Genomic DNA, 26,387 nt, shown 5'->3' with positions numbered 1-26,387 from the left:
CTCATTTCATATGATTGTAAGACTGAACAAGGAAGACTTCAGGAAAATCCGGTAACATTGGTTTTGGCATCTCATTCATCTGACATTAAATGACACACATTCCTAATAAAATTAAACAACTACTAGCTTGAATATATACCAACTAGAAACGTGCTCGCTTACTCTGGGGTTGTCCAGTAGAATGTACATCTCTGTTAACTTTTGTAGAATGTCCTTGATCATCATAGCACTGTGACAAACAGCACTTGATTATCAATGAGTCTTTCGAACACAATGGATACTTACAGGCTCACTGTGCCAAATGCCTATCACTGGCTCTTACCCCATCATACCTTGTGGCCATAATAGTCCAGTCAAATAGCAGATATACCTTGCAAAAGGTGGGATAGAAGAGTTTATTTTTTCAACTCGTTCATATGGTTGGAAAGATTAGAAAACAGAGTTTTACCAACAAAATTTCGCTTGGGAAAACTTTCTGCAGTCAAAAAACTTGGAAAATTTCGGACTTTTTTCAGTTTTTTCAAAATACCTGTTTTTTTGCTCCTATCGCTTTAACGTCTATTTCCTTTTTTAAAGAGCACAAAATTCTCTACAAATTTGATTCTTGCCATTTTTTTTCTACTCCCAATATCTAAGGCGCTACAGTGCCTCAAAAAATACCAATTATTCAAATTTTGAGCATAGTGGCAAGACTGCTTATTTTTGAACACTTTTTTCAGTTTCTGTTTGTGTAGTATAAATACATTATACATCATGTTATATGTTGGAATTTACCACCTCACTTTCAGGTATTCAATTTCTCTGTATGCAACATGAGGATTGCTGGGCACCCAACTATTGTCATTCTTACATCACTACCTGAAGTTCACTATGGGCCACCTCGGCCCTGGTATTTGTAAAACTATAAATATAAAAATACATCATTAAGACACACACACACACACACACACACACACACACACACACACACACACACACACAAACAAAATAAATTGTCTCAGGATACTGAACTATTATTAGCTGCAATAGCCAACCTAATTAGGTAGGTAATTATTCTTGTGTATAAAAGCCACACAGTTGACATTAAAAATAAGTAGCTTTATTACAATTAAAATGAATTGTCAGTTACTAAAAAATGTTGACAGTTCTGGGTATGTAATACTTGTAATATCGCACTTTAGCGCACTTGAGACAGATATGAGCATCACTTCAACGTTTTGATGGGCCAGGTTCCTCAGTTTCACCAGAAATTCCTTGAGTTACATATTCAGGGTCTGTACATAGAGTTGATCCCAGATTGACCTCTTCTTTAAACAGCGAGTCAGCCTCAGCAGGTTTGTTGATTTCATCAGCGGTTTCCTCGACATCCTCCATAACATCATCTTCACTGTCTTCATATAAAAATTTTGGCACGTTTTCACAGTTGACCCCAATACATTTATTGCAAATTGAAGAACATTTCAAACCCGCTTTTCTGCAGGCGCACGCTCCGCCACAGTTCAGCTTGCATGAGCATGAAACAATGTGAAGAAGTGCTTCAGGTGCTATATCTTGGCTCATTATAACGGACATTGGACTGTGAACACTGTGATTCCAGCCCCATTTCTCAGGAGGTTTCCAGTTTCCCATCCAACTTTGGACTTGTTGGTAAGTCCACAATGAATGATGTTGTGCAGTTGTGTAGGTGGCAACCGTGCAAGATTCAGTTTGCTTTTTGTGGCAGACTTGGCGAATAGCTGGTACCGCAAATGGTCTAGTGTGTGGGAACTGCTGACACCTCCACTATAAAATGCGATAGTAACCTGTTCTCCTGCTGTTATTATTTCTTCACGGGTAGCATGTGGTTTATTGAACGTGCAAAGCGCTGAGGTTGGGTGTTCATTTTTCGCAACAATATTACAGCACTTAATTTTTCCTTGACCAAAAAAGCGGATGTTGTATCACATCCGCTAAAAGTGTGAGTGAACAGAATATATTCACTGTCAAACTTGTAAGATGCAGCGGAAAACCACTTGTCTTCCGCATTTCCCCTTCCTGGCTTTAAGAAAAATGAGTTTTCAGTGCCTTGCCCCAAACCGGTCATGAGCACAAGCAGGTCAACATCATCTCCTACAATGACAACACTTCCAAAATCTTTGGTTCTTGAAATGGCAGATGCTACAATCATAACATCAGCATCTTCTTGCACCTGGTGCACTTCAATGCTACACTCCAGAAATTCCTTTTTAAGAAGTGTGATCAAACGAATCTAGCTTCATTCGTTGTACAAGAACTTGTCCTGAGGGACTTGGTTCACCATCTCTTATTCAACCACAACGTCAATCGAAGAATGTTTTTTGGACCTACAAATTCTCTCAGCACTCTTTGTGCTACATTTGTCTCCCTCACATGGATACCCATCAAATACAACAGCAAATTCAGATCAAAAATTGACGTTGCAGGTAAGAAACATAGCTTTGGGCTATTGACTTGAAGCAAACATTTCGAGTCTAAATTACTTTGTGGATAAGGTACTCTCCATCAATGACAAAAAATTTACCCGGTCCACCTGACTTCACATCTTCCACTGGAACGAAGGCACTGTAGAATGAAGATTTTGTTCCTTTTCGCATGCCTTTTTCTGAGAATAGGGACATTGGGTAAGGAGCAAGTTCATATTTCAGAAAGGCTTTTAACTCTTCTTCACTTTGTTTCATTAAACACTTCCTTTGGAAAAGAGTTAAAGGATCAACAGGAGTAATTTTAGTGCTCCCAGCTTTTACAGAATTGAATGCAGAAAGGAGAGTCACAACTTTATCTTTTCTACGGAACTTTACATCGTGGAAATTGTCACCAACTATTCTTTTCATGCTTTTTTCCCCCTCTTCGTGACACATATGACAATTAACATCCTCCGTTCCGACAACACCACTGCTGATAGATGTTATAAAATCACTTTCAGGGAAGGCAGGGTGCACTGAAAACCAATCATGCAGCTTACGCAAGTCTATGCCATCTCGTTCGATGCGACAACTTTTTGCATCTACATGCTGGTCTGATGTTACTGCGCTCACTTCGCAATACGACTCAATTTCTTCACAAATGTTCTGCATGTGAATCATACCCAATGTCCATCTGGTTAATACACTATCCGTAATTCCTCGGCCAGAAGTAAGTCCTCCAGAACTCTTCATGGTTCTCATCAATGTTTGTTCTATAGTCATGTCAGAAGCAACCCCTGTCCAATACTTTTCTGATCGCCGGATTGTAAAATGTGCTTTCGGTGTGAACTTCTCATATTCTGATAAATCCATTTTTTCCTCGAGTCTCAACATATCCTGTAAGTAGAGGTGGCCACTTTTAGCATACATAAAATGTCCAGCTGAATGGAAGTAGGGAAGCATTTTTCGCATGCTTTCAAGATGAAGTTTCCAATTGCCTGATCAATCCGCTTCAATAAATTGTTTCATGAGAGTGACCATCTTTTAGTACTGAACCCATAATTTTGCTGTGGGTCTCTTACTTTCAATCATTTTCAGGGCAGTTACAAAATTTTTTATGACTTGTTCCCTGAGAACACTGGTATCCTGGCCAACTGACAGTTCTGACTCACCACAAGGAGAAGACAAGTTATTCAGTATCCCACGTTCATCTTCTGTTAGCTCAATGTGATCCCACACTTGACAGACCAAAGCAAGGTGACACAATAAATGCGCTCGCACAGCCGTGGAATATGCATGTCCTGACAAAATCTATTCAACGCTGTTTTCAGTGAATATTACACCAAATAAGTCCTTCAATCCACTTCCACCCATGATCATACCGATACATCCCATGAACGACATAAGGAAATGGAAACCTCCAAGTTGGACCTCCACATTATGCAATTCAGGAAGGTCAATCTCCACAATATCCCTTTCCTTCCAATACAGCGGCTGATCAAATGTGACAAAGCATGTAGTCTGATTATGTCTTTTACATGCATCTCTAGCTGTCATCAGAGCAGTATATATGGCATCATAATGGCTTGGTGATGAATTAAGAAATGGAAGACACTTTATTTTAGAACGTTCATATTCTTTGCCTGCCGTCGAGCGTTGCATGTAACCATTCCATCCTGAAACAACTGAATTCTGAGACCATTTACAATATAACCACGTAATTTCCGCTGTTGAGATGACCATCTCACCTTTTGCAGGAGCAATTATGTCCAAATCTTCAATTTTTATAGCCTTCAGCCCTCCAACTTGTGTTCTGTGGAATGTCTGTATGTCATTTTTTCTGGCTTCACTAACAAGTTGAGCTGAGGGATGATGATTCAACTTTTTAATATTTTTCTGAGGAAGCAATGCATCATGAGGAGTAACACACATTATACCTCCTATTGCATGAAGAGTACCAGTTCCATCTAGGGTGTTTACATTGAAATCGGCATTATCAAACACAAATTGGCAAAATGTGTCCCTTCGTTGTCAAGCTGAAGGATTGAAGACACTTCCAATAGGGCAGCTTCCGTATAAGATGCTGCAAAGCCAAGGGAAGACAAAACCTGGATGAGATGTTTTGAGCCAAACTTCTGGTACAAGTATGCACTAATAGCAGTCAAAAGTGATGAAATAAATGAACGTGGCCTCGCAGCACTTATGAGTGCATGAGCAAGAGAAACACATATTTTCCCCCATTTTCTGGGAGGCCGCTTGTGTTTCAAAATTATAGTTTCAAAGAGCAATCTTACAGATTCTGGTATGACAGACTCTACATCTCATAAAAAATTATCAGAGGGAGGGTACTGTTTTACATCGTACACTACAGATCTTATATAATCTAATATGATATTTGCAGCTGCTTTGACGATTCGTAGTCTTTCTTGCTGAGGATCTGAATTTCTTTTGGTGTACCAATTTTCACTGAGTAGTTGGTGCCCAACATTCTTGAAACATACGACTGCTGGCTTTGAAGCTGTTTCAGCTACCACCACATCATCACCATATTTCTGGAAAAGGCGAGCCTTGACAGTTCGAATATCAGGACAAGGTGATGTGGGTATTTGCTCTAACAGATCGTCCATAGAAAACTGATATTCTTCCGTATTGGTTTCCAGGTAGGCAGATATAGCCTCCATGCCTTCATCTACTTGTGTTGCAGGTCTGTAACCTCGTTTCTGTCCAGTAGCTGAAACACGGTGAAAGAACTTTCTGTAGCAAAATCTGTGGTACCACCCATCTGCAGCAACCAAATCATTTACATTTTGAATCCGCTCTATCACTTGTTGACCAAATTAATCAGCATGTCGTTTAGCCTGTTCTAATACTGTCGATTGCACTTCCAATTTCATTACTTTGTAAACAAAATTTCGTTTGGCATATGGCAATCTTAACTGCTTGGTTAAAAAGTTACCAAAATTCCCTTTTGCACATAAGAAGCATTTCTCTTTGAAATTGAACTGACCTTTTTCTTGCGACCAATGTAGCACGCCTGTTGGTTCCTGAGGATGTTGAAGGCTAACTGCTATCATTCTCTCATCAATGTACTTATTGTAGCATGCTTCATGCACCATCACTTACTGAGCGTTTTCAAAAAACGGGTGTGAGCAGACTCCCTGTGTTTAGCACTACAATCGATAAGTGTGCTCAGTCCTTTCTTTTTCACATTGCGTCCACCACTCACCACAGTTTTTTCGCAAAAAAATGGTTCAAATGGCTCTGAGCACTATGGGACTTAACTTCTGAGGTTATCAGTCCCCTAGAACTTAGAGCTACTTAAACCTAACTAACCTAATGACATCACACACATCCATGCCCGAGGCAGTATTCATTTTTTCGCAAATGAATCACAAATTCATGTCAGTCGTACTCATTTTCAGCACCACAACTGAATGGAAGCGACTCCAAACTGTAGGACCCTTATTGTTGTGTGCTAATAGCTGTCAGCGCACTGTGGACAATCACCACAGATAATCGCCTTCTGCCTGCCAAAGAATAAGTGCGCTTTTGTGCGCTAAAGAACAATTCCTACATACTTTTTCTTATAACTGATCATTAACGTCAATCAAGTGTAGAAAATGTACGGCACCTGCATACAGTCGTATTACATATTGTTACACAAATAAACTTCACGCAATCCGACGTGAATGTGTTCGTAGCTACTGAATATGATGCTGTTTGTCCTGGCCCTGCAGCAGAGTGAGATGGTAAATTCGAATGAATAACATGATGAGTAATATGTTTATACTACACAAATAGAAACTGAAATAACAGTGTTCAAAAATTAGGTAATTTGCCACTTTGCTCGAAATTTGAAAAATTGGTATTTTTTGACACGCTGTAGCGTGTTAGATACTGGGAGGGGGGGAATCAAATATGTAGAGAAAAAAAATCAAATTTGTAGAGAATTTTGTGCTCTTTAAAAAAGAAAATAGACGTCATAGCAATAGGAGCAAATGAAACTGAGATATTTTGAAAGAACTGAAAAAAGTCCAAAATTTTCGAAGTTTTTTGACTGCAGAAAGTTTTCCCAAGAGAAATGTTGTTGGCAAAACTTGGTTTTCTAACCATTCCAACAATATGAAGGAGTTAAAAAAATAAAATCTTCTACCCCACCTTTTGCAAGGTACAGGCTTTTTTTTTCTGACAGTTTCACTGGACTATAAGTGTGACACAGCAGCTCCAAGCTTACAGATGATTCCAAAAACCAAGATGACCAACTTGTCTGGCAGACATTTAGTGATCTATAACTTTATTTCACTGCTGGATTAACATATTGGATATTACTTAACACACAACGAGTACTGTGTGCCAGTCATCTCTTCTTCATGTGTAGTTGGGACATCTTGTTTATTGCCACTGATAGACTTGAACTTTTGTTGTCTTGTGACTTGATATCTGCATGATGTGTTATTGGGGCTTTTGTAATGTACTCTCTGCTTACACTGCTTGCAGTTTACTCGAAGAATGACTCTACAAGCTTAGATAATTAAGGTATTGCTGCTGCATAATAGCATGAGGAGTGGTGTTCAAGCTTTTCCTCGTGACAGACTCTTTGATTTGGAGAGACCTTACTTCAGAATCAAACTACAAATCATTTCCAGTTTATTTCAGTTTGCAACTACATGTGTTGACTGTGCTTGTTCAACACAAGTTTCAAGTGCTTGTACACACCTGTAGAAAGTTTCATGGCCAGCAGTGTACTTTATAGTTACATGGATTTCAGTAATACTCCCCTGTGGAAGTTTTGATTGGTTGAAAATTTCAGTAAACAAATAATAGCACTTTTTGTAGTATTTTCCAAATGCCAGATTAACAAACTGTGTATCTGCTACACTGAACAGCATGGTTGTGGATTTCTTGTGCTATGCTATTCTTGAAGCAGACACGCCAAGAGTCATACTGTTTAAGAAAATCAGACGATAGGAAAAGTACATCATTGTCAAGAAAGTACATCTCTTAATCACTGTGTAAAGGAAATAATACTGGATTTGAAATCACATTTTTCTAATGAACATTGATGTAAATAAATAAGCTTTCTCATGTTTGGAATTCCTGTCAGATTAAGACAGTGGACCTGACTGACTCAAACCTGATCCCTTGCCTTTCTTTGGTTGTTCTTATATCAGCTGAGCTATCCAGGCATGCATAATGTTGGTCAGTGTGTCAGTCTCCCAGTACCTTTATACTTTTACTTGATGAAGCTTTCTTGGTTTTTCACACTTCAGTTCTATTTTTATATTCTAAGCTTACCCTCATAACTTTTTTTAGTTTTTCATGTGATTATTTCCTTTTCTGTGTTACATTTTGAAAACAGTAGTATCAATTCTAAACATGTGTCTGATGTATAAGGTGCAAGGTTTATATACTGATTTTTATGAATTAGTAACTAAAATAGTTGAAAAATCCAGATGTGATGTGCACATAATAAGTCTTTTACATTATATAATACTTTGTAAATATTTTAGGGGTTTAGCAGGGAGCACTTGCAAAGGGATTACCTTGTTGCATTTTGAGCAATGTCTTTGTAATTGTATATAAATTCATTAACTTGCTCTTTTCATTGTCTATCAGGTACCGGACCCAACAAAATTTGAAGTATTGTTTCAAATGCAGCTTGTACTGATTCCTCAAGTGGCTGTTGGAATAATAATGCTTATAATTTTCCAAGCTTTACTTAGCATTGTGCCTATTGGCAAAGTTGTCAGTGGACCTCTGACTAAGCTTGGGATTTTGAAAATGCGGTGTAATGGTAAGCTATCAAGAAATTTTGGAGAGGACAGCTTCCAAAGTGTGTGTACTTCATTAATGAGCTTTCTCCTGCTAGGATTACTTTTAATACCTGCACTGTTATCTTCAGGGGTATAATCACAGATGAAATCACTTTGATATTTTGCTTTCTTTAAGTCAACAGATTAAGTTCTCAGGTATGCATGTCTAATTTTTTTCTTGGAACCTATCTGTTTATAGTAGTGTGATAGATCAACTGATCAGCATTTCTTAACAAACACCTGTGACACTTTTTCTTCACGGATTTGCTTGGAGCATTATGGGTAGTAGAGGAAACCCAATCAGCAAAAATAATAGGATACCAATTTTCATGATCACTTTTTTGTATCAAACGGTACAGAGTAGTCTTTTCTTTAATTTCTTATCAAATATCTCTCTGTTTAATTTTATAACTCTTCGATTTTAGTATGAGTAGACATACGGAACTTGTGCGATGCATGAATCTGTCAGATAGCTATTTCTGACAGCCACAATGCCTCGATATACAGAAAATCTTATCTTGCAGCTAATTATATAGTTGTAGATTGTGATAGTAGTGTCATTTTAGTGGTATCCTAAATTTCTGCTGTGGGGGGGGATCTGTGGAACACCACAATGTAGTAGACAGTATAATATAGCCTCACCAAGCAAAGGGGCACATTGATTAAGACACTGGACTCCTATTTGGGAGGATAACAGAGCGAATGATCAGCTATCCAGTTTTAGATTTTCTGTGCTGTACCATGAAATTGATATTAAATCCTATCTGACCCTTTCCTTTTTACGTTAAGGCCAGGTTGCCTGTGGTTATAGTCATAATGTCACCATTCCACCTGTCTCCTACTGGTCCCCTGTACACACACACACACACACACACACACACACACACCTTATGAATGACAGTCATTAGGTCCAAACACCCCTGCACCCCCTCTTGACCTGCTAAATATGTCATATTGTATTTACCTGGGCTTTTAATAACGTTGTTATGTCTAAGAATAGTTATGCCAGTTGTTATCATTATGGTAGATGTGAATGTCCAGGTATGTACCTATGGATAAGATACCCTGATCAGCCAGAACATTGTGACCACTGACCTACTGTCAATATAAAGAATGTAACAGTATAATGAAAAGGATAGTTGCTGCTCACAATATAGCAGAGATGCCGAGTCGCAGAAAGGCACAACGAAAAGACTGACAGAAAGTTAACTTTCAACCAAGAAGGCCATTGTCAAAAATACACACACACACACACACACACACACACACACACACACACACACACGCGCGCGCGACCACAGTCTCTGGCGACTGGCTCCAGATGCTAGAAACAGTGGTCATGTGTGAGTTGTGTTAGTAGTGTGTGTGTGTGTGTGTGTGTATGTTGTCTATGAATTAATAGTATAGAATATTAATAGTATAGTCTTTACGCTTGCCAAAAAACAAAAAATCCCAAAGTAACTGCCAGGGGCCAAGATTAAGTCATTTTAGATACTATCATTGAGAATCCAATCGTGTCAACTACAGAAATGGGCAGAAACTTCCATCTGGCAGTGAGTGGAGTAACTGGCCTCTGACACTTTCCTGTTGCTGGTTTCCATCACCCAAAGCCTGGAATTAAACTAGCCATTACATCTCTTCAGCAAGAATCTCACATAGTCTGCTTGTGTCTGTGTATGTGCGGATGGATATGAGTGTGTGTGCGAGTGTATACCTGTCCTTTTTTCCCCCTAAGGTAAGTCTTTCCGCTCCCGGGATTGGAATGACTCCTTACCCTCTCCCTTAAAACCCACATCCTTTCGTCTTTCCCTCTCCTTCCCTCTTTCCTGATGAGGCAACAGTTTGTTGCGAAAGCGTGAATTTTGTGTGTATGTTTGTGTTTGTTTGTGTGTCTATCGACGTGCCAGCGCTTTCGTTTGGTAAGTCACATCATCTTTGTTTTTAGGAATATGAATGTTGTCTATTTTTGACAAAGGCCTTGTTGGCCGAAAGCTAACTTTCTGACAGTCTTTCTATTATGCCTTTCTGTGGCTCAGCATCTCCGCTATACGGTGAGTAGCAACTATGCTTTTCATTATATTGTTACATTCCATCCTGGATTCTCCATTGTTTGTAGAATGGGAAAGGCGCATTATCTATCTGAGTTTGACCGAGGCCAGATTGTGATGGCGTAGCATGAGAATTTCGGAAACTGCATGACCTGTCAGTTGTTCAAGGAGCACTGTGGTGAGTGTCTTTAACACATTGCGAAGCCAAGCTGCCTCTGGATCACGAGGTCCCGGGTTTGATTCCCGGCTGTGTTGGGGGTTTTCTCTGCCTGTCGACTGGGTGTTTGTGTTGTCCTCATCGTTTCATCATCATCATCATCATCATCATCATCATCATTATCATCATTTGTGACAGTGGCTGGATCTGAATAAAAATTAGAGTGTGTAAAAATTATGAATTTGTACAGGTGCTGATGACTGCGCAGTTGAGTGTCCCACAAACCAATCATAATCATCATCATCATCATCATCATCGAGAAGGCAAGATGAAACTATGTCCAGACGCAATGTGTTTGGGCAGGCACTCCTCATTACAGGTGTTAGATGTTGTAGGCTGGTAAAACAGGACAGACGGCAAACTGTAGTCGAACTAACATCAGCCTTTAATGCCAGGCAGAGTACCAGTATGCCTGAACACACAGTGCGTCAAACGCCTCCGCAGCCGATGACCCATGCATGTGCCAGTGTGAACACCAAGACATGGGCAACTATGACTGAAATGGGCACATGACCATTGGCACTGGACGTTGATGCAGTGGTAGGGCGTTGCATGGTCTGATGAATCCTGATACCTTTTTCATCATGCCAATGGGAGGATGCAAATCCATCTTCTTCCAGGGTAACAACTTGACACCAGTGCTGTAGGATAGAGACAAGCTTTTAGCGGCTTCATTGTGCTCTGGGGAACATTCATTTGGTCATCCATGGGTCCAGTGGAATTCGTGCAAGGCACCAAGATGGTGAAGGAGTATCGTACATTGGTTCCAGACCACGTACAACCCTTCATGGCGTCATGTTTCCCAACTGCAGTGGCATTTCTCAACAAGAATATGTGCCATGTCCAGAGGCCAGGAGTGTGATAGAGTGGTTTGAGGAACACAAAGGTGAGTTCCAATTGATGTGCTGGCTGCCCAACTCACCAGATCAGAACCCTATTGAACACATCTGGGCTGTGATTGAAAGAGGCATCAGAGCTCATCACACCCCATCTCTTCCCAGAATTTACGAGGATTAGCCAACTTGTGTGTGTGTGTGTGTGTGTGTGTGTGTGTGTGTGTGTGTGTGTGTGTGTGTGTATGTGTGTGTGTGCGTGCGCGTGCATGTGCGCCCAGATGTGACACCAACTCCCTCCAGCAATCTTTCAGGGCCTCACTGCTTCCATGTTCCATGCCATGATGCATCTCCACTGTTATCTGTGCCAAAGGTGGACATACTGCCTATTAGGTAAATTTTCATAAATGTTCTGGCTGATCAGTGTAAGTTTAATGATTAAGTATGGCAGGCAGGCAGGCACAGCGTGGATACTTGTTTCTGGATTTGGGCTTCAGCACTACATATAACAACAAGACTATTTATATTATGACTGTAGCACAACTCAACAAACTGAAAGTGTTCTAAGAACAAAACTGATCATAGCACAGTAAATGGTAGTTTTCATTAATCATCAAAATTAGTGTCAGCTGTGGTGCTCAACCTGATCAGAGAAGTACCTAATAAAATTTCTTGTTGTAATTGACAAACCTCTAAAGGGAATCAATGAAGGGATGAATACCGTTAATAGATAAGTCCTTCTAATTATTTCGCTAAATATTTCTGGCATCATTTACTTCATATTCAATTGTAGTGTATATAACCCTAATTGATGCATGAATTCTGCATATAATGAGATGATGGTTCACCTACTTGTTTTCTGAACCTCTTAAATGTGCATGTGTGTCCACCAGAAAGTTGTGATATTGTCACAACTATATACCAGTGTTAATGAAGCAGATTACTGACAAAAGGAAATATCCACAGTTGTCAGGGTGTTACACAGAGCATGAAGAGTCAATGATAATTATTTATCCAATGCTCAACCCACTGTTGCTATAGATCTATAGTATTTTGTTCAGCAAGACCTTCGTACTTGAAAAGAATATATGAAGATAGAAACTTTGGGTGACTTTTAACTTGCACTTTACATCTAAAACTGTTTATGTTGTTGGCAGTAGAGATGTCCCTAGTGCAGCTAGCGTATTTGTTACTCGGTGAGCTGCAAGGTGAGAGTGTAGTAACACAGCAATAACAAGTGTTTGCATTCTCTGTATTCTACCTCCACAATCAAAAATAGCTTTTGGTGACAATTGTCTGTAATTTCATCTGTGGATAGTCCTCCTTGCTGGGATTTATGAGTAAATATGATCTGCACAAGTGCGTTATTCCTGTATTGCAGTAAAAGATTTCTTCAAGTATTATTACCTTTGAATTATGTCAGCAGCTCTATCAGGATGATTATTTCAATGGGGAGGTGTTCTTTTCAAATCATTGTGAATATAGGGTTGTTTGATCACTTGTATTCCAGAAACAATTGGTGTCTTGGAAGCAACTGTAAAAGTGTGGGTAAGAAGATATCAGCAAGAGGGTGAAGGAAGTCTTTACGCTTGCCAAAAAAACAAAAAATCCCAAAGTAACTGCCAGGGGCCAAGATTAAGTCATTTTAGATACTATCATTGAGAATCCAATTGTGTCAACTACAGAAATGGGCAGAAATTTCCATCTGGCAGTGAGTGAAGTAACTGGCCTCTGACACTTTCATGTTGCTGGTTTCCATCACCCAAAGCCTGGAATTAAACTGGCCATTACATCTCTTCAGCAAGAATCTCACATAGTGTTTGACCTCCAGTTCCTCCCAGCTGGTAAAGACTTTTAGGACATTGTAGTATGGTTTGACAGAAATGTTTCATATTTTTATACTCATCTGGGCCTGCTGTATCGCATGTTCAGGTATGTTATTTCGTGTTCATGTGAGAATGACAGACCATCTCTGAGGACCTGATAACACTCACTTTCCTCCAAATTGCTAAGTGGTCATAGTGCAAAGTAGAAGGATAAGCTTTTCTGTTTGGGATTGACTGCCTAAATTTCATCAAGGATGGATGTGGAGGAATGCACCCATATGTTAGAAGAGTGTATGTTATCATTTGTCCCTGATTGTTTGAGACAGTGATCTGCAGCAAGTTTGTACTAGTGGTATTCTTTGGAATAGTGTTCTTTTATATGTGGTAGAGTGTTAGGACATGTCAAAATATTTGTAGCTGTGTATAGTTCAGAATTACTTTCGTAGCTATTAAGGTGGTAATGGGGAGAGGCCCACGAGGAAGGCATGACCTGCATTCAACCTGTCCCATGAGCTGTCCCTGTAGCTACAGCAACCACTTTCAGTTGCCAGATTTTCAACCCCCACCATTATAACACTTCGTGCTTGTATTATGTGGTAGTGCCAGGCAGTTTGCTATCTTGTGGGATTGTTCGTAGTGCACTGAGATTTTGTTTCCCTTGTCTAACAGTTGTTATCTGTTGTTACACTGCTGTGAGATGCTGAAAAATCTCGGAAGCGAATTCATCAAATGTTAAATGTAAGTACACTCTGAGAAAGGCGCCTTGCGACAGTTGCTGAAACGTTGGAATGACCTGCATTCAACCTGTCCCATGAGCTGTCCCTGTAGCTACAGCAACCACTTTCAGTTGCCAGATTTTCAACCCCCACCATTATAACACTTCGTGCTTGTATTATGTGGTAGTGCCAGGCAGTTTGCTATCTTGTGGGATTGTTCGTAGTGCACTGAGATTTTGTTTCCCTTGTCTAACAGTTGTTATCTGTTGTTACACTGCTGTGAGATGCTGAAAAATCTCGGAAGCGAATTCATCAAATGTTAAATGTAAGTACACTCTGAGAAAGGTGCCTTGCGACAGTTGCTGAAACGTTGGAATTTTATAGTTGACAATGAGGTCTCAAACCCAGAATAATTTTACTGACTGTCTCATCAAATGTTGTTGGGGGGGAAGTGTTGAATGTCACTCTCTTGGCTTGGAGATTGCCGTATGAGGTCAGTTGAGAGAAAGGGTTTGTGTGTTATGTGCCTGCACCATCAACATTTGTTTTTGATAATGCTCTCATCCATTGTGTTGTTATGGACAAGATGCCTACCATGCCAGAGCCAAAGTAGGAGTCGACTAGCCTTTGTGTCATCAACACTTGAAGTAAGTGTTAAAATCTAAAAGGCTCTGATATCCTGCCATAAAACACAGATCCCCATATGCTAAATCGACAAGCTGGCAAAAACATACTGGCCGTACAGTAACTAGTCTGCCATGTTGTCATAGCCATTTCAACCCAATAGAATTTATACAGACACATATTAAAGATTACATTTCCAGCAATTAAAAAATTCTGTCTGCAGTCGAGGCCCTCTGCATTGAAGCTGTTAGGAAAGTCACCCCTGATGACTGGAAGAAAGTAGTCAAGTCACACACAGCACATCATGGAAAAGCGAGGCAGGATGAAATTAATAAAAGTAAAATAAGTGTTCATTATTGGAAACGATCATGTTGCTAAACAACAGCAGTGACAGTGTCACTTCAGATGTCTACAATAGTGATGAGAGTAACATTAGTAGAATTTTTCATTGTCATAAAAATTTTGCACAGACATATTCAGCTGGTGTGTGTGTGTGTGTGTGTGTGTGTGTGTGTGTTGTGGGGTGGGGGCTGGGTTAAGTACCTGTTGCAACAGTGTCAAGATGAGTTGAGTGTTCATTGACCTCGTTGCAGGTCAGGAAAGCGTTGCAGCATGGTTTCCAGGGCAGCTGGTATATAGAGCTGGGTTGCTGGCCATTGCAGATTCAGAGAGGCAGTAAGTTTATTGATCAGAATTTGTGCAGCAATCAAAGGCTTTGTCTTGCTGCAGTTAGTGTTCAGCGCTATGACTGGTCCTGGATGGTGGTGCTTTCTTAGCTCAGCACACTGCAGCAGGATGCAGCCAGTGCACAGAGCTGCCAGGCCAGACTTGCATGTCATAGTGTAGAAGCCAAGTCAGCTCCTTGACAGGAGCACCGTTTCACACACATGTGTGACCAGTCAACAGCTTGTGGTGGGGCTGGTGCAGGAGGCACTCAAGCCAACTGTTGACCAAGGACCCACGATGAAGGATGCAGTGTGAGCAGTCCACGGATGCAAGCCTGCGGCAGCAGAGCGTGTACACGCAGAGTAGGTGGCAGTTCAGCAGCAAGCAGGTGCAGGTGGTGGCTGAGTGTGGGTTGCAAACCATGGACCCCCAGATAGGTGCCCACAAATTCATTAAAGTCGGCCAGTAAATGGCTCCCAACTGGAAGGCACCATTTCAGCTTCTGGCAGCAAAAGGACAAGGCCCAGCATACAGGTCAGCATCTCATGGAGGCAGTATCAAGAAGTAGATTGAATAACCCACATTGGGTCAATGACTGGTGGGAGTTGTACTTCTCAGAGCTGGCTGCACACAATTACAGATACTTCATAGCTTGAGTGGGTGATATTTATGGCCGTTCGACCTGCCCTGTAGTGGTAGTACATCAGTTTTTACTCTAAAGACCATGGCAGTGACACAGAGCCATATGTGGACAGGGTGTAATCCAGCTGACCACTGCGACAGTCTGGCCCTCATCCTGTTTGTGTTGACAATGTTCCAGCCTCAGCAGCAGGCTGCGGGGCTAGTCGAAAGGCACCCAGACTTGCTTTGGTGCCAGGGCAGAGACTAAACCCTCGCAATACCAAGAGGGGGGGGGGGGGCGGTACTTTATGCCCACCTTTTGAAAATATTGAAATCTACTCAGGTACTTTATTTTTTCAAGTTTTGTAAAAATATTTATTGTGTTTATGAAGTGTTCTTCCAGATTCTATGATTGTTTTATGTTTTTTGTTTAAGCTTAATCAGAAAATTTAAATTTAAGAGAGGTGGTCATAAAGTCTCCCCCCACTTGGTAGTAGATGTGACTTCCCACAATGGTCATCTTACTCCACAAATAATAGCATTACATGACCTTAGAACAAATGGACATTATATTTCTCTTGGTTGACAGCAGCAATGGTCTCAACAATAATTTCTTTCCCTTTGGTTCTGTATTGTTTCCTGTTCAATGGTACTTAGTCCAGTGTTAGATACAACTCTGATTGAAAATGTATCGACAGTCACTTACTGACAGAGAAATATCACAGATTTTGGAAGAATCTACAGATTCTCAAATTGAATTTGATGAAACTGAAGATGTTGTGAGTGAACCTAAAGAGGAATGTCTTGTGCACAAAGATGTGGACAGTGATAGAGTACCTACAGATGCTGAAGATGATACCTGGGCATCTGAAACTGATGATGACACAGCTTTTGAGGTTAGTGACAAGTATATGACAAGTACTGGAAAAATTTATAGCTTGAAACCTCCTCACATTAGAAGATGAGTAGCACAAAATGATGTGTTGGTAAATGTGCCAACACCTTGTAGATAGAGGAGGCCTAAATGCACGCTATATAACGCAGACGGGCGTGAATTCTGGAACAGGATAAGTATGCAGCTCCTCGAATACTTATCTTTTATTCTTCGATGTGAATACAGCATTCTTGATGAGACATTTCATACGATAACTATCAAACTATGTAAGGCTAATGGCGCCTTGCTAGGTCGTAGCCATGAACTTAGCTGAAGGCTATTCTAACTGTCTCTCGGCAAATGAGAGAAAGGCTTCGTCAGTGTAGTCGCTAGCAAAGTCGTCGTACAACTGGGGCGAGTGCTAGTCCGTATCTCGAGACCTGCCTTGTGGTGGCGCTCGGTCTGCGATCACACAGTGGCGACACGCGGGTCCGACATGTACTAAATGGACCGTGGCCGATTTAAGCTACCACCTAGCAAGTGTGGTGTCTGGCGGTGACACCACATTCCTCCCCCGCAAATCGGCGAACGGTCGTGTTATAAGGCTTCCGCCCGCCGTGGGGAGGACCCCATGTTGACGTATGCGATGAGGTGGGGAGCCTAACAACAGGCGAGGCTGTGCCACCCGCACCTGGCCATTCGGTCCGAGGGGAGCTAGGAAACGCCTGAAAACCTAGTCCAGGGTGCACGTCAACATGCGGCGTATGCGCCCGTAAAGAGACAGGAGGGGCCGAAGGGTCAACCTCCATTGCGTCGGGGTATCCGACGCGTGAAGACGCCATGTGGTCCGGAGAGGGCAAGAGTTCCATGGCGGAGGACGGCTGGTCACGGGAAGCGATCGGCGGCGCGTGACCCAGGGAGGCGCTTGGCGGCTGCAGCGAAGCATCGAATGCGGGCGGCGGCGGCGGGAGAACAGGCGGCGGCGGCAGCGGCGCGTCACCATGGGGCAAAATGGAAGGCATCGTCGGTAACACCTGGGGATGAGGCGAGCCAGTAGATGGGTCCCCAGGGCGCTGACCGGACGGCACCGTCGCTGAAAGCAGACGGCGAGCGGCAGAACCCGTGCGACGACAGAGGCGCAGCTGATTGAGATGCCGACGCACCTCACCAGAGGCCCCCAAAACCAAATACATCGCGCGGCCGAGGCAGCGAAGAATGCGCCCTGCGAGCCAACGCCGTGAACCTCGATAGTTGCGATAAAATACAACGTCGCCTGGAGCAAAAGCAGAAGTCTGCCGCTGCACAGGAACCTGATGCGGCAGGTGCAGCAAAGACATCAAGGTTCGATGAGGACGACCGTGGAGCAACTCAACTGGCGAGCGACCATCTCGAGGCTGAGAGCGATACGACGACAAAAAGGGCAACAACGCGTCCTCCCGAGAATGCGACTCTTTCAACTTTAACATCTGTGACTTGAAAGTCCGGACCAATCGTTCAGCGGCACCGTTGGACTGAGGCGAAAACGGCGCGGATGTCAGATGTTGATTACCATTGGCCTGGCAGAATGACTGAAATTCTGCGGACATGAATTGTGGGCCATTGTCGGAAACAATAGTCTGCGGAAGACCTTCAATGCAAAAGATGGCAGACAACGCTTGGATGGTGGCAGAGGACATCGTGGAAGACATTCGGACAACAAAAGGAAAATTACTGAAGGCATCTACCAGAACCAACCATCGAGCATTCCAGAATGGACCAGCAAAATCGATGTGCAAGCGTTGCCAAGGGGAAGTGGCTTTTGGCCATGCAAAGACTTTCCGCGGCGGTGCGGATTGTTGTTCGGCACACGCCAAGCAAGAAGAACAGATAGTCGTAATCGCAACATCGATTCCGAACCAAGTACAGTGCTGACGAGCAAGTTGTTTCGTTCGCACTATACCCCAATGTCCTTGGTGAAGAAGCCGTAAAACAGAGGACTGTAACGAACGTGGGACCACAACTCTGGACTGATCATTATCAGAACGCAACAACAAAACACCACGTCGTACAAAAAGTCTCTCCTTATGAGCAAAAAATCGGCGAACCAACGGATCCTCGATCCGAGACTTTGACAAAGGCCATTGCGTAGCAACAAAACGCAAAACGGTAGCAAGGACCGGGTCAGCAGCTGTGGCTGTAGCTACTCGACGAAAATCAATCGGAAACGATTCGACCACTTCATCGGTTTCCGAATCAATGAACATGCAAGCAAGTTCGGAAGAATCGAATGCTTTATCCTCAGCAACAGGCAAACGGGACAACGCATCGGCGTTTCCGTGCTTAGCAGTGGACCGATACAAGATATCGTAGCGGTACTGCGAGAGGAAAATAGACCAGCGAATGAATTTCTGCGCTGTACGTGGAGGTACAGGCTTGTTCGGATGAAAAAGCGACGTCAAAGGTTTGTGGTCTGTGATGATGGTAAAGTGACGACCATACAAGAAATCATGGAACTTAGTAACACCAAACACGAGAGCCAAAGCTTCTTTCTCTATCTGTGAGTAATTTCTTTGCGCAGACAAGAGCAATTTTGACGCAAAGGCAATATGGCGCTCATATGAGCCAACTTTGTGTGCAAGCACAGCACCGATCCCGAAATCCGATGCATCTACCATCAACAAAAGGGGTTTCTGGGGATCGAATGGCGGAAGGCAAGTATTTGAAAGCAACGCCGATTTCAACTGGCGAAAGGCGCGTTTGCATTCCGTCGTCCAGACGAACGGAACACCTGTACGGCGTAAGCGATGAAGCGGAGCTGAAATCGAAAAGGCATTGCGCACATTCACGCACACCTTGTGATGCGAAATCGTTTAATGTTCTTGCGACCTCATCACGCAATGCGTGGGGAACATTGCGCTCTCGGAAAAATTTCGGTTGCGCGTTTACTTTCAGTTCCAAATGTGCTTCATAGTTCTTAGCGCAACCAAGGCCCGGTGCAATTATGTCTGCAAATTCTTCACACAGACGAGAAACACTGTCTGAAGGCACAGTCTGATTCACTGATAGGACCTGATTTACAATAGACAAGTTAAACAACTGAAATAAATCTAAACCAAACAAGTTCACTGCAGTAGAGGAACGAAGAACGTAACATGACAAGTTTTGTTTGTCCCTTGTATGTTGCAAGAAGAGTGCACTGTCCTAACACAGGGATGAGCTGTCCTGAATCACTTTTTAACTGAACATGTGCGGCACGCAACGGAGCTTTGCCCAGTTGTTTGTACGTGTCGTGATTGAGCAATGAAACTGCAGCTCCGGTATCGAGCTGGAATGGTATGACCTTGCCATTAAAGTCCAATTCTACAAAAAGTTTATTGTCCTGCTGACGACAAGAGCGACTGTTTTGTGCAATTTGAACAGACACTGGTACAGAATCACTTGCTAATTGACGTGATTTCCGGCAACGTCGACGCACACTTTTAGTGGGACGAACACAGTCACTGTTAGAAAGAGTGGCACTGGGCGGAGTGGAGTTACCTACATGAATGTCCATGGGGGAAGGTCCACGAGCCTGAGTGTCCTTGGTTCGATTCCGGCGCGAAGCAAAAGGCCTGGAATTGTTGTGATTGTCTGATCTGAGCTTTTTCTGGCAAACACTTTGAACATGTCCTTTCTTTTGACAGAAAAAGCAAATAGCTTGGCGTGACAGGCAATTTTCACGCGAATGTCTAGTAGCACACCGCGGGCATGATTTCACTGCATTTGTGTGCTGGCGCGGCACAACTGGTTTATAGCGTGGCGGCAGCTGTGCTGACGTGTGCGAGGGCAGTTTACCGGGCCGTGCTGCGCGCCCGGCGGGCCGGTTAATGTTACACACGGCTGGCGAAGTTGCAAATGATTCCTGAGCAAAGTCAAGCGTGTCTTGTCTATCCAATATGTCTATCACTTGTTGAAGGGAGGGATTAACTAGTTTCAAAATCTGTTCCCGTATGCGAACATCAGAAACGTTCTGTGAAATTGCATCACGTACCATTGTATCTGAATAAGGAAGGCCACAGTCACATTCAAACGCACAATCCCTAGTAAGGCCTTGCAAAGTTGCAACCCACTCCCGATTAGTTTGACCGGCCGTACGTTTTGTATGAAAGAACGTATACCTTTTTGCAACTATATTAACTGTTTCCTTGAAATAGGCGTCCAATGCCGACAAAATTTCTTCGTAGGACAGAGTTGCTACGTCGCGTCGGGGAAACCATTTCACTATCACACGGTACGTTTGCACGCCTACACACGCCAATAAATGAGGCTGCCGCTCGTTACCTTGAATTCTGTAGGCGGCGAGATGAAATCCAAACTGGCGTGACCATTCCGTCCAGGATTCCACGTCTGGGTCGTAGGGCCTAAAAGGCGGTGCAACTGCATGTTGTGGCTGCGGGAGCGATGAAGCGGCGGCCGCCGCATCGGTTTGAATGGCACGTTGACCCTGGACGAGCTGTCCAAGGGCATGCAATAACGCCTGCATCTGCTGATTCTGCAAGCGATAAAATTCGGACAGTACATCTGGAGATTGTGGCGAAGCCATGACACAAGTAAATGTAAGCAATTAGAAAGAGCAAGACCCTTTCCCTCGTCGCCAATGATGTGTTGGTAAATGTGCCAACACCTTGTAGATAGAGGAGGCCTAAATGCACGCTATCTAACGCAGACGGGCGTGAATTCTGGAACAGGATAAGTAGTGAATTCTCATAAGAAAAGTATGCAGCTCCTCGAATACTTATCTTTTATTCTTTGATGTGAATACAGCATTCTTGATGAGACATTTCATACGATAACTATCAAACTATGTAAGGCTAATGGCGCCTTGCTAGGTCGTAGCCATGAACTTAGCTGAAGGCTATTCTAACTGTCTCTCGGCAAATGAGAGAAAGGCTTCGTCAGTGTAGTCGCTAGCAAAGTCGTCGTACAACTGGGGCGAGTGCTAGTCCGTATCTCGAGACCTGCCTTGTGGTGGCGCTCGGTCTGCGATCACACAGTGGCGACATGCGGGTCCGACATGTACTAAATGGACCGCGGCCAATTTAAGTTACCACCTAGCAAGTGTGGTGTCTGGCGGTGACACCACACAAAACATAGTGACAGAAAGAGAAGGCATAGGGGACGTAAGTAAAGTAGAACAACAAGAGAATCATTTGAAAAGTTTTTGTCTCCAGAAATTGTCACCATCATAATAAAGCATACCAATGAAGAGGCATTGAGGCAGAAAATATCCAAGACACACAGACTTGAATTCATGGCATATGTAGGGCTACTTATTATGGGGAACGAAAACAACAGTAAGTCATCTGTTACAGATTTATGGTCCTACACTTTAGGAAGATTTGTTTATACTGCTACCATGAGCCGAACCAGATTCCAGCAGCTTACTAAAATAGTAAGATTTGATGACTGAGAGTCGCAAAGCGATTGCAGAAAACGTGGTAAGTTTGCTGCAATACGAGAAGTTTTTGATAAAATGAATGAATTACTGCCAAAATATTATTCTTTTGGGATGCACACTGTTATTGATGAAATGTTGTTATTGTTCTGTGGCAGGTGTCTGTTCAAAATCTTCTTGAAGGAAAAACCCGGTAAATACAATATACTTATACACATGCTCACAGCGCTAAAACTACACTCATGCTCATACACTCCTGGAAATTGAAATAAGAACACCGTGAATTCATTGTCCCAGGAAGGGGAAACTTTATTGACACATTCCTGGGGTCAGATACATCACATGATCACACTGACAGAACCACAGGCACATAGACACAGGCAACAGAGCATGCACAATGTCGGCACTAGTACAGTGTATATCCACCTTTCGCAGCAATGCAGGCTGCTATTCTCCCATGGAGACGATCGTAGAGATGCTGGATGTAGTCCTGTGGAACGGCTTGCCATGCCATTTCCACCTGGCGCCTCAGTTGGACCAGCGTTCGTGCTGGACGTGCAGACCGCGTGAGACGACGCTTCATCCAGTCCCAAACATGCTCAATGGGGGACAGATCCGGAGATCTTGCTGGCCAGGGTAGTTGACTTACACCTTCTAGAGCACGTCGGGTGGCACGGGATACATGCGGACGTGCATTGTCCTGTTGGAACAGCAAGTTCCCTTGCCGGTCTAGGAATGGTAGAACGATGGGTTCGATGACGGTTTGGATGTACCGTGCACTATTCAGTGTCCCCTCGACCATCACCAGTGGTGTACGGCCAGTGTAGGAGATCGCTCCCCACACCATGATGCCGGGTGTTGGCCCTGTGTGCCTCGGTCGTATGCAGTCCTGATTGTGGCGCTCACCTGCACGGCGCCAAACACGCATACGACCATCATTGGCACCAAGGCAGAAGCGACTCTCATCGCTGAAGACGACACGTCTCCATTCTTCCCTCCATTCACGCCTGCCGCGACACCACTGGAGGCGGGCTGCACGATGTTGGGGCGTGAGCGGAAGACGGCCTAACGGTGTGCGGGACCGTAGCCCAGCTTCATGGAGACGGTTGCGAATGGTCCTCGCCGATACCCCAGGAGCAACAGTGTCCCTAATTTGCTGGGAAGTGGCGGTACGGTCCCCTACGGCACTGCGTAGGATCCTACGGTCTTGGCGTGCATCCGTGCGTCGCTGCGGTCCGGTCCCAGGTCGACGGGCACGTGCACCTTCCGCCGACCACTGGCGACAACATCGATGTACTGTGGAGACCTCACGCCCCACGTGTTAAGCAATTCGGCGGTACGTCCACCCGGCCTCCCGCATGCCCACTATACGCCCTCGCTCAAAGTCCGTCAACTGCACATACGGTTCACGTCCACGCTGTCGCGGCATGCTACCAGTGTTAAAGACTGCGATGGAGCTCTGTATGCCACGGCAAACTGGCTGACACTGACGGCGGCAGTGCACAAATGCTGCGCAGCTAGCGCCATTCGACGGCCAACACCGCGGTTCCTGGTGTGTCCGCTGTGCCGTGCGTGTGATCATTGCTTGTACAGCCCTCTCGCAGTGTCCGGAGCAAGTATGGTGGGTCTGACACACCGGTGTCAATGTGTTCTTTTTTCCATTTCCAGGAGTGTAGATTAAGGATAATTGCAGAATGTGGTGCTACACAATGTGGCACTACACAAAACTGGCACTAATAGCATAGGCACATAGGGAACACACATGGCACAGACCTGTAAGTCCACGGTATTGGTGATAAGATGAGAAAACCGTCCCGAAACATGTGCTACAAAACGCCACTGTTTCCTGCCCATGAATTGCGAGTGTTAAGGTTCTAGTTGAAAAATTTGGGGACAGCTTTCTGCTCACTTGGCCACAGTTTACAGGCACTGGTTTGAAAGGCAATGGCACATTACGGCTCCCATCTTTTGAAGATTTAGTCCAACAGATCATTGACTGGGATAATTTTTGAAAATCACGTAGAATACATCTTTACATTTTCACATGTATGCACATTTTTATTCAGGTTTCTCTTTTGCTACTGCAGCCTGAATCACAGTGTCCAATGACTAATTCTTACAAGGGAACCTCCCCATCGCACCCCCCTCACATTTAGTTATAAGTTGGCACAGTGGATAGGCCTTGATAAACTGAACACAGATAAAGTGAGAAAACAGGAAGAAGTTGTGTGGAACTGTGAAAAAATAAGCAAAATATACAAACTGAGTAGTCAATGGGCCACATAAGCACCATAATGGACTATGAGAGATTAGGAGTGCCGTGGTCCCGTGGTAGCACGAGCAGCTGGAAAACGAGAGGTTCTTGGTTCAAGTCTTCCCTCGACTGAAAATTTTACTTTCTTTATTTTTGCATAGTTATTATCTGTCCATTCGTTCATTGACATCTCTGTTCACTGTAATAAGTTTAGTGTCTGTGTTTTGTGACCGCATCGCAAAACCGTGCGATTAGTAGACGAAAGGACGTGCCTCTCCAATGGTAACAGAAAACATTTGTCGCAAGGTCATAGGTCAACCGATTCCTCCACAGGAAAACACATCTGATATATTCTATACGACGCTGGTGACAGCATGTGCGTCACATGACAGGAATATATTGTCGACCCACCTAACTTGTACACTTGGCGAATGGGTAAAAAGATTCTTCTACCTTGCCCGATTTAGGTTTTCTTGTGGATGTGATAATCACTCCCAAAAAAGTGATGAAAACATAAGAGTTTGTCACATAAACTGAAAATAAAAAATTAAACTTTTCACTCGATAGAAAATTTGAACCTAGGACCTTTCGTTCCGCAGCTGCTCATGTTACCACGAGACCACAGCGCTCCTGTGTTCCTATCGTCCTTAGTGTTGCCTATCTTCCCTTGAACTACTCAGTTTGTATATTTTGCTTATTTTTTCACAGTTCCACACAACTTCTTCCTGTTTTCGCAATTGATCTGTGTTCAGTTTTTCAAGGCCTATCCACTGTGCCAACTTATAACTAAATCTGAGGGGGGTCCGATGGGGAGGTTCCCTTGTTAGTAAGGGCGACTCACTCAGTTGTCACATGGTGTACAGGGAGTTTGGAAGGGTGAGCAGTTTTCTACCATAAATGGATACAGGCTGCACAGATGAGAGTCAGAATCCAGACTGTACCTGAGGCTGAAATTCTTATTACCTGAGTTTGTGATGGTAAATTACTGTGTAATTGTTGCACATGCTGAAGCAGCTATTAGCTCATCCAGATGGTTAAGGAGGTTGGGTGCTAAGGTACTGTTTACGAAGTTCAAATTTTGGGGGAGGTAATATATCTGGTTTCTCAGGCCAGTGTAATAGAGGACATGTTATGTTTAAAATTGTAGTTCCTGTTATGATAGCTAGAAGATAGAAAGTTGGTCTTGAACTATCACATATTGTACTGTTTACCAATATGCTGCCACCTTGCAGCTTCAACCATTCTGTACCCTTAGGTCATCCCTGCTTGTAACAATTCGCAATAACTGCTGTTGGATTGTATAAGCGACTTGCTTTTTAGAAATAGGGTTGTGGTGCCAGAATGGGCATATGGTGGCTTGCTCTTGCTGGCAACGCCAAAGCTCACATAGCAATATTAGCACATGGTTTTCCCGCCTTGCTTCCCATGCTGTTCTTCATGGGCCTTGTGTTTTCGCTGGTGGCCTTTTGAATTTTTCTCTTCTAATAGCATGATAAATTTGGTCATTGTAGTGGATGGCTTATCGTGGTTATTGTTCGCTGTAGAGATATTGAGAGTACTGGTAGCCTTGAAAGTTTTACTTGCTCTATGTTTAATGTCTCTGAAATTTTTAATAAGGCTATTGGTAAATCATATTTCTACTCCTCAATACCTTTTGTTCTGAGGACCCATTGTCATTGTAAGGATCTAGTGTTTGTGAAGCTGTAAAACTTGTTTGTGATTTGACAGTATATTACCATAGATAAAAAAACCTGACCCCCCCCCCCCTTGCAAAAAAAAAAAAAAAAAAAAAAAAAAAACCCCTACATATTGATTTTGCCAAAAGCACACAAGTGATTCTTGGTGTTGTCGCTCTCAGGGGCACTCTTGGTTGCTCTCTGTGAGAGGCACCCCTGTGCATCTTTGTGAATCGCAGCTCGATTGCATAGCACAACACAGAACTGTATGCTGTAGTGCTGTTGTGCAGGTTGCCTATCACAGTTGCTGACTTGAACAAATTTTTACAGTCTCCCATCTGACCTGGTATGGGCGAATTGTATAGTACACATACCAGGTATTGCTG

At 43.2% G+C, this 26,387-nt stretch overlaps 1 protein-coding gene across 1 annotated transcript in view; it reads left to right on the top strand.

Moving 5' to 3' along the window:
* Window positions 1-26,387, top strand: part of LOC124555880 — a 244,877-nt gene that overhangs the window by 180,856 nt on the left and 37,634 nt on the right. The window contains exon 22 of the mRNA XM_047129941.1: window positions 8,037-8,214. Coding sequence (XP_046985897.1) covers window positions 8,037-8,214 — 178 coding nt within the window. The remainder of the gene's footprint in view (window positions 1-8,036; window positions 8,215-26,387) is intronic.

Source organism: Schistocerca americana, chromosome X, assembly GCF_021461395.2.
Source record: "Schistocerca americana isolate TAMUIC-IGC-003095 chromosome X, iqSchAmer2.1, whole genome shotgun sequence".
NCBI classification, from domain to species: domain Eukaryota; kingdom Metazoa; phylum Arthropoda; class Insecta; order Orthoptera; family Acrididae; genus Schistocerca; species Schistocerca americana.
Note: the sequence above shows the minus strand (reverse complement) of the source record. Positions and strands in the feature narration are given on the sequence as shown.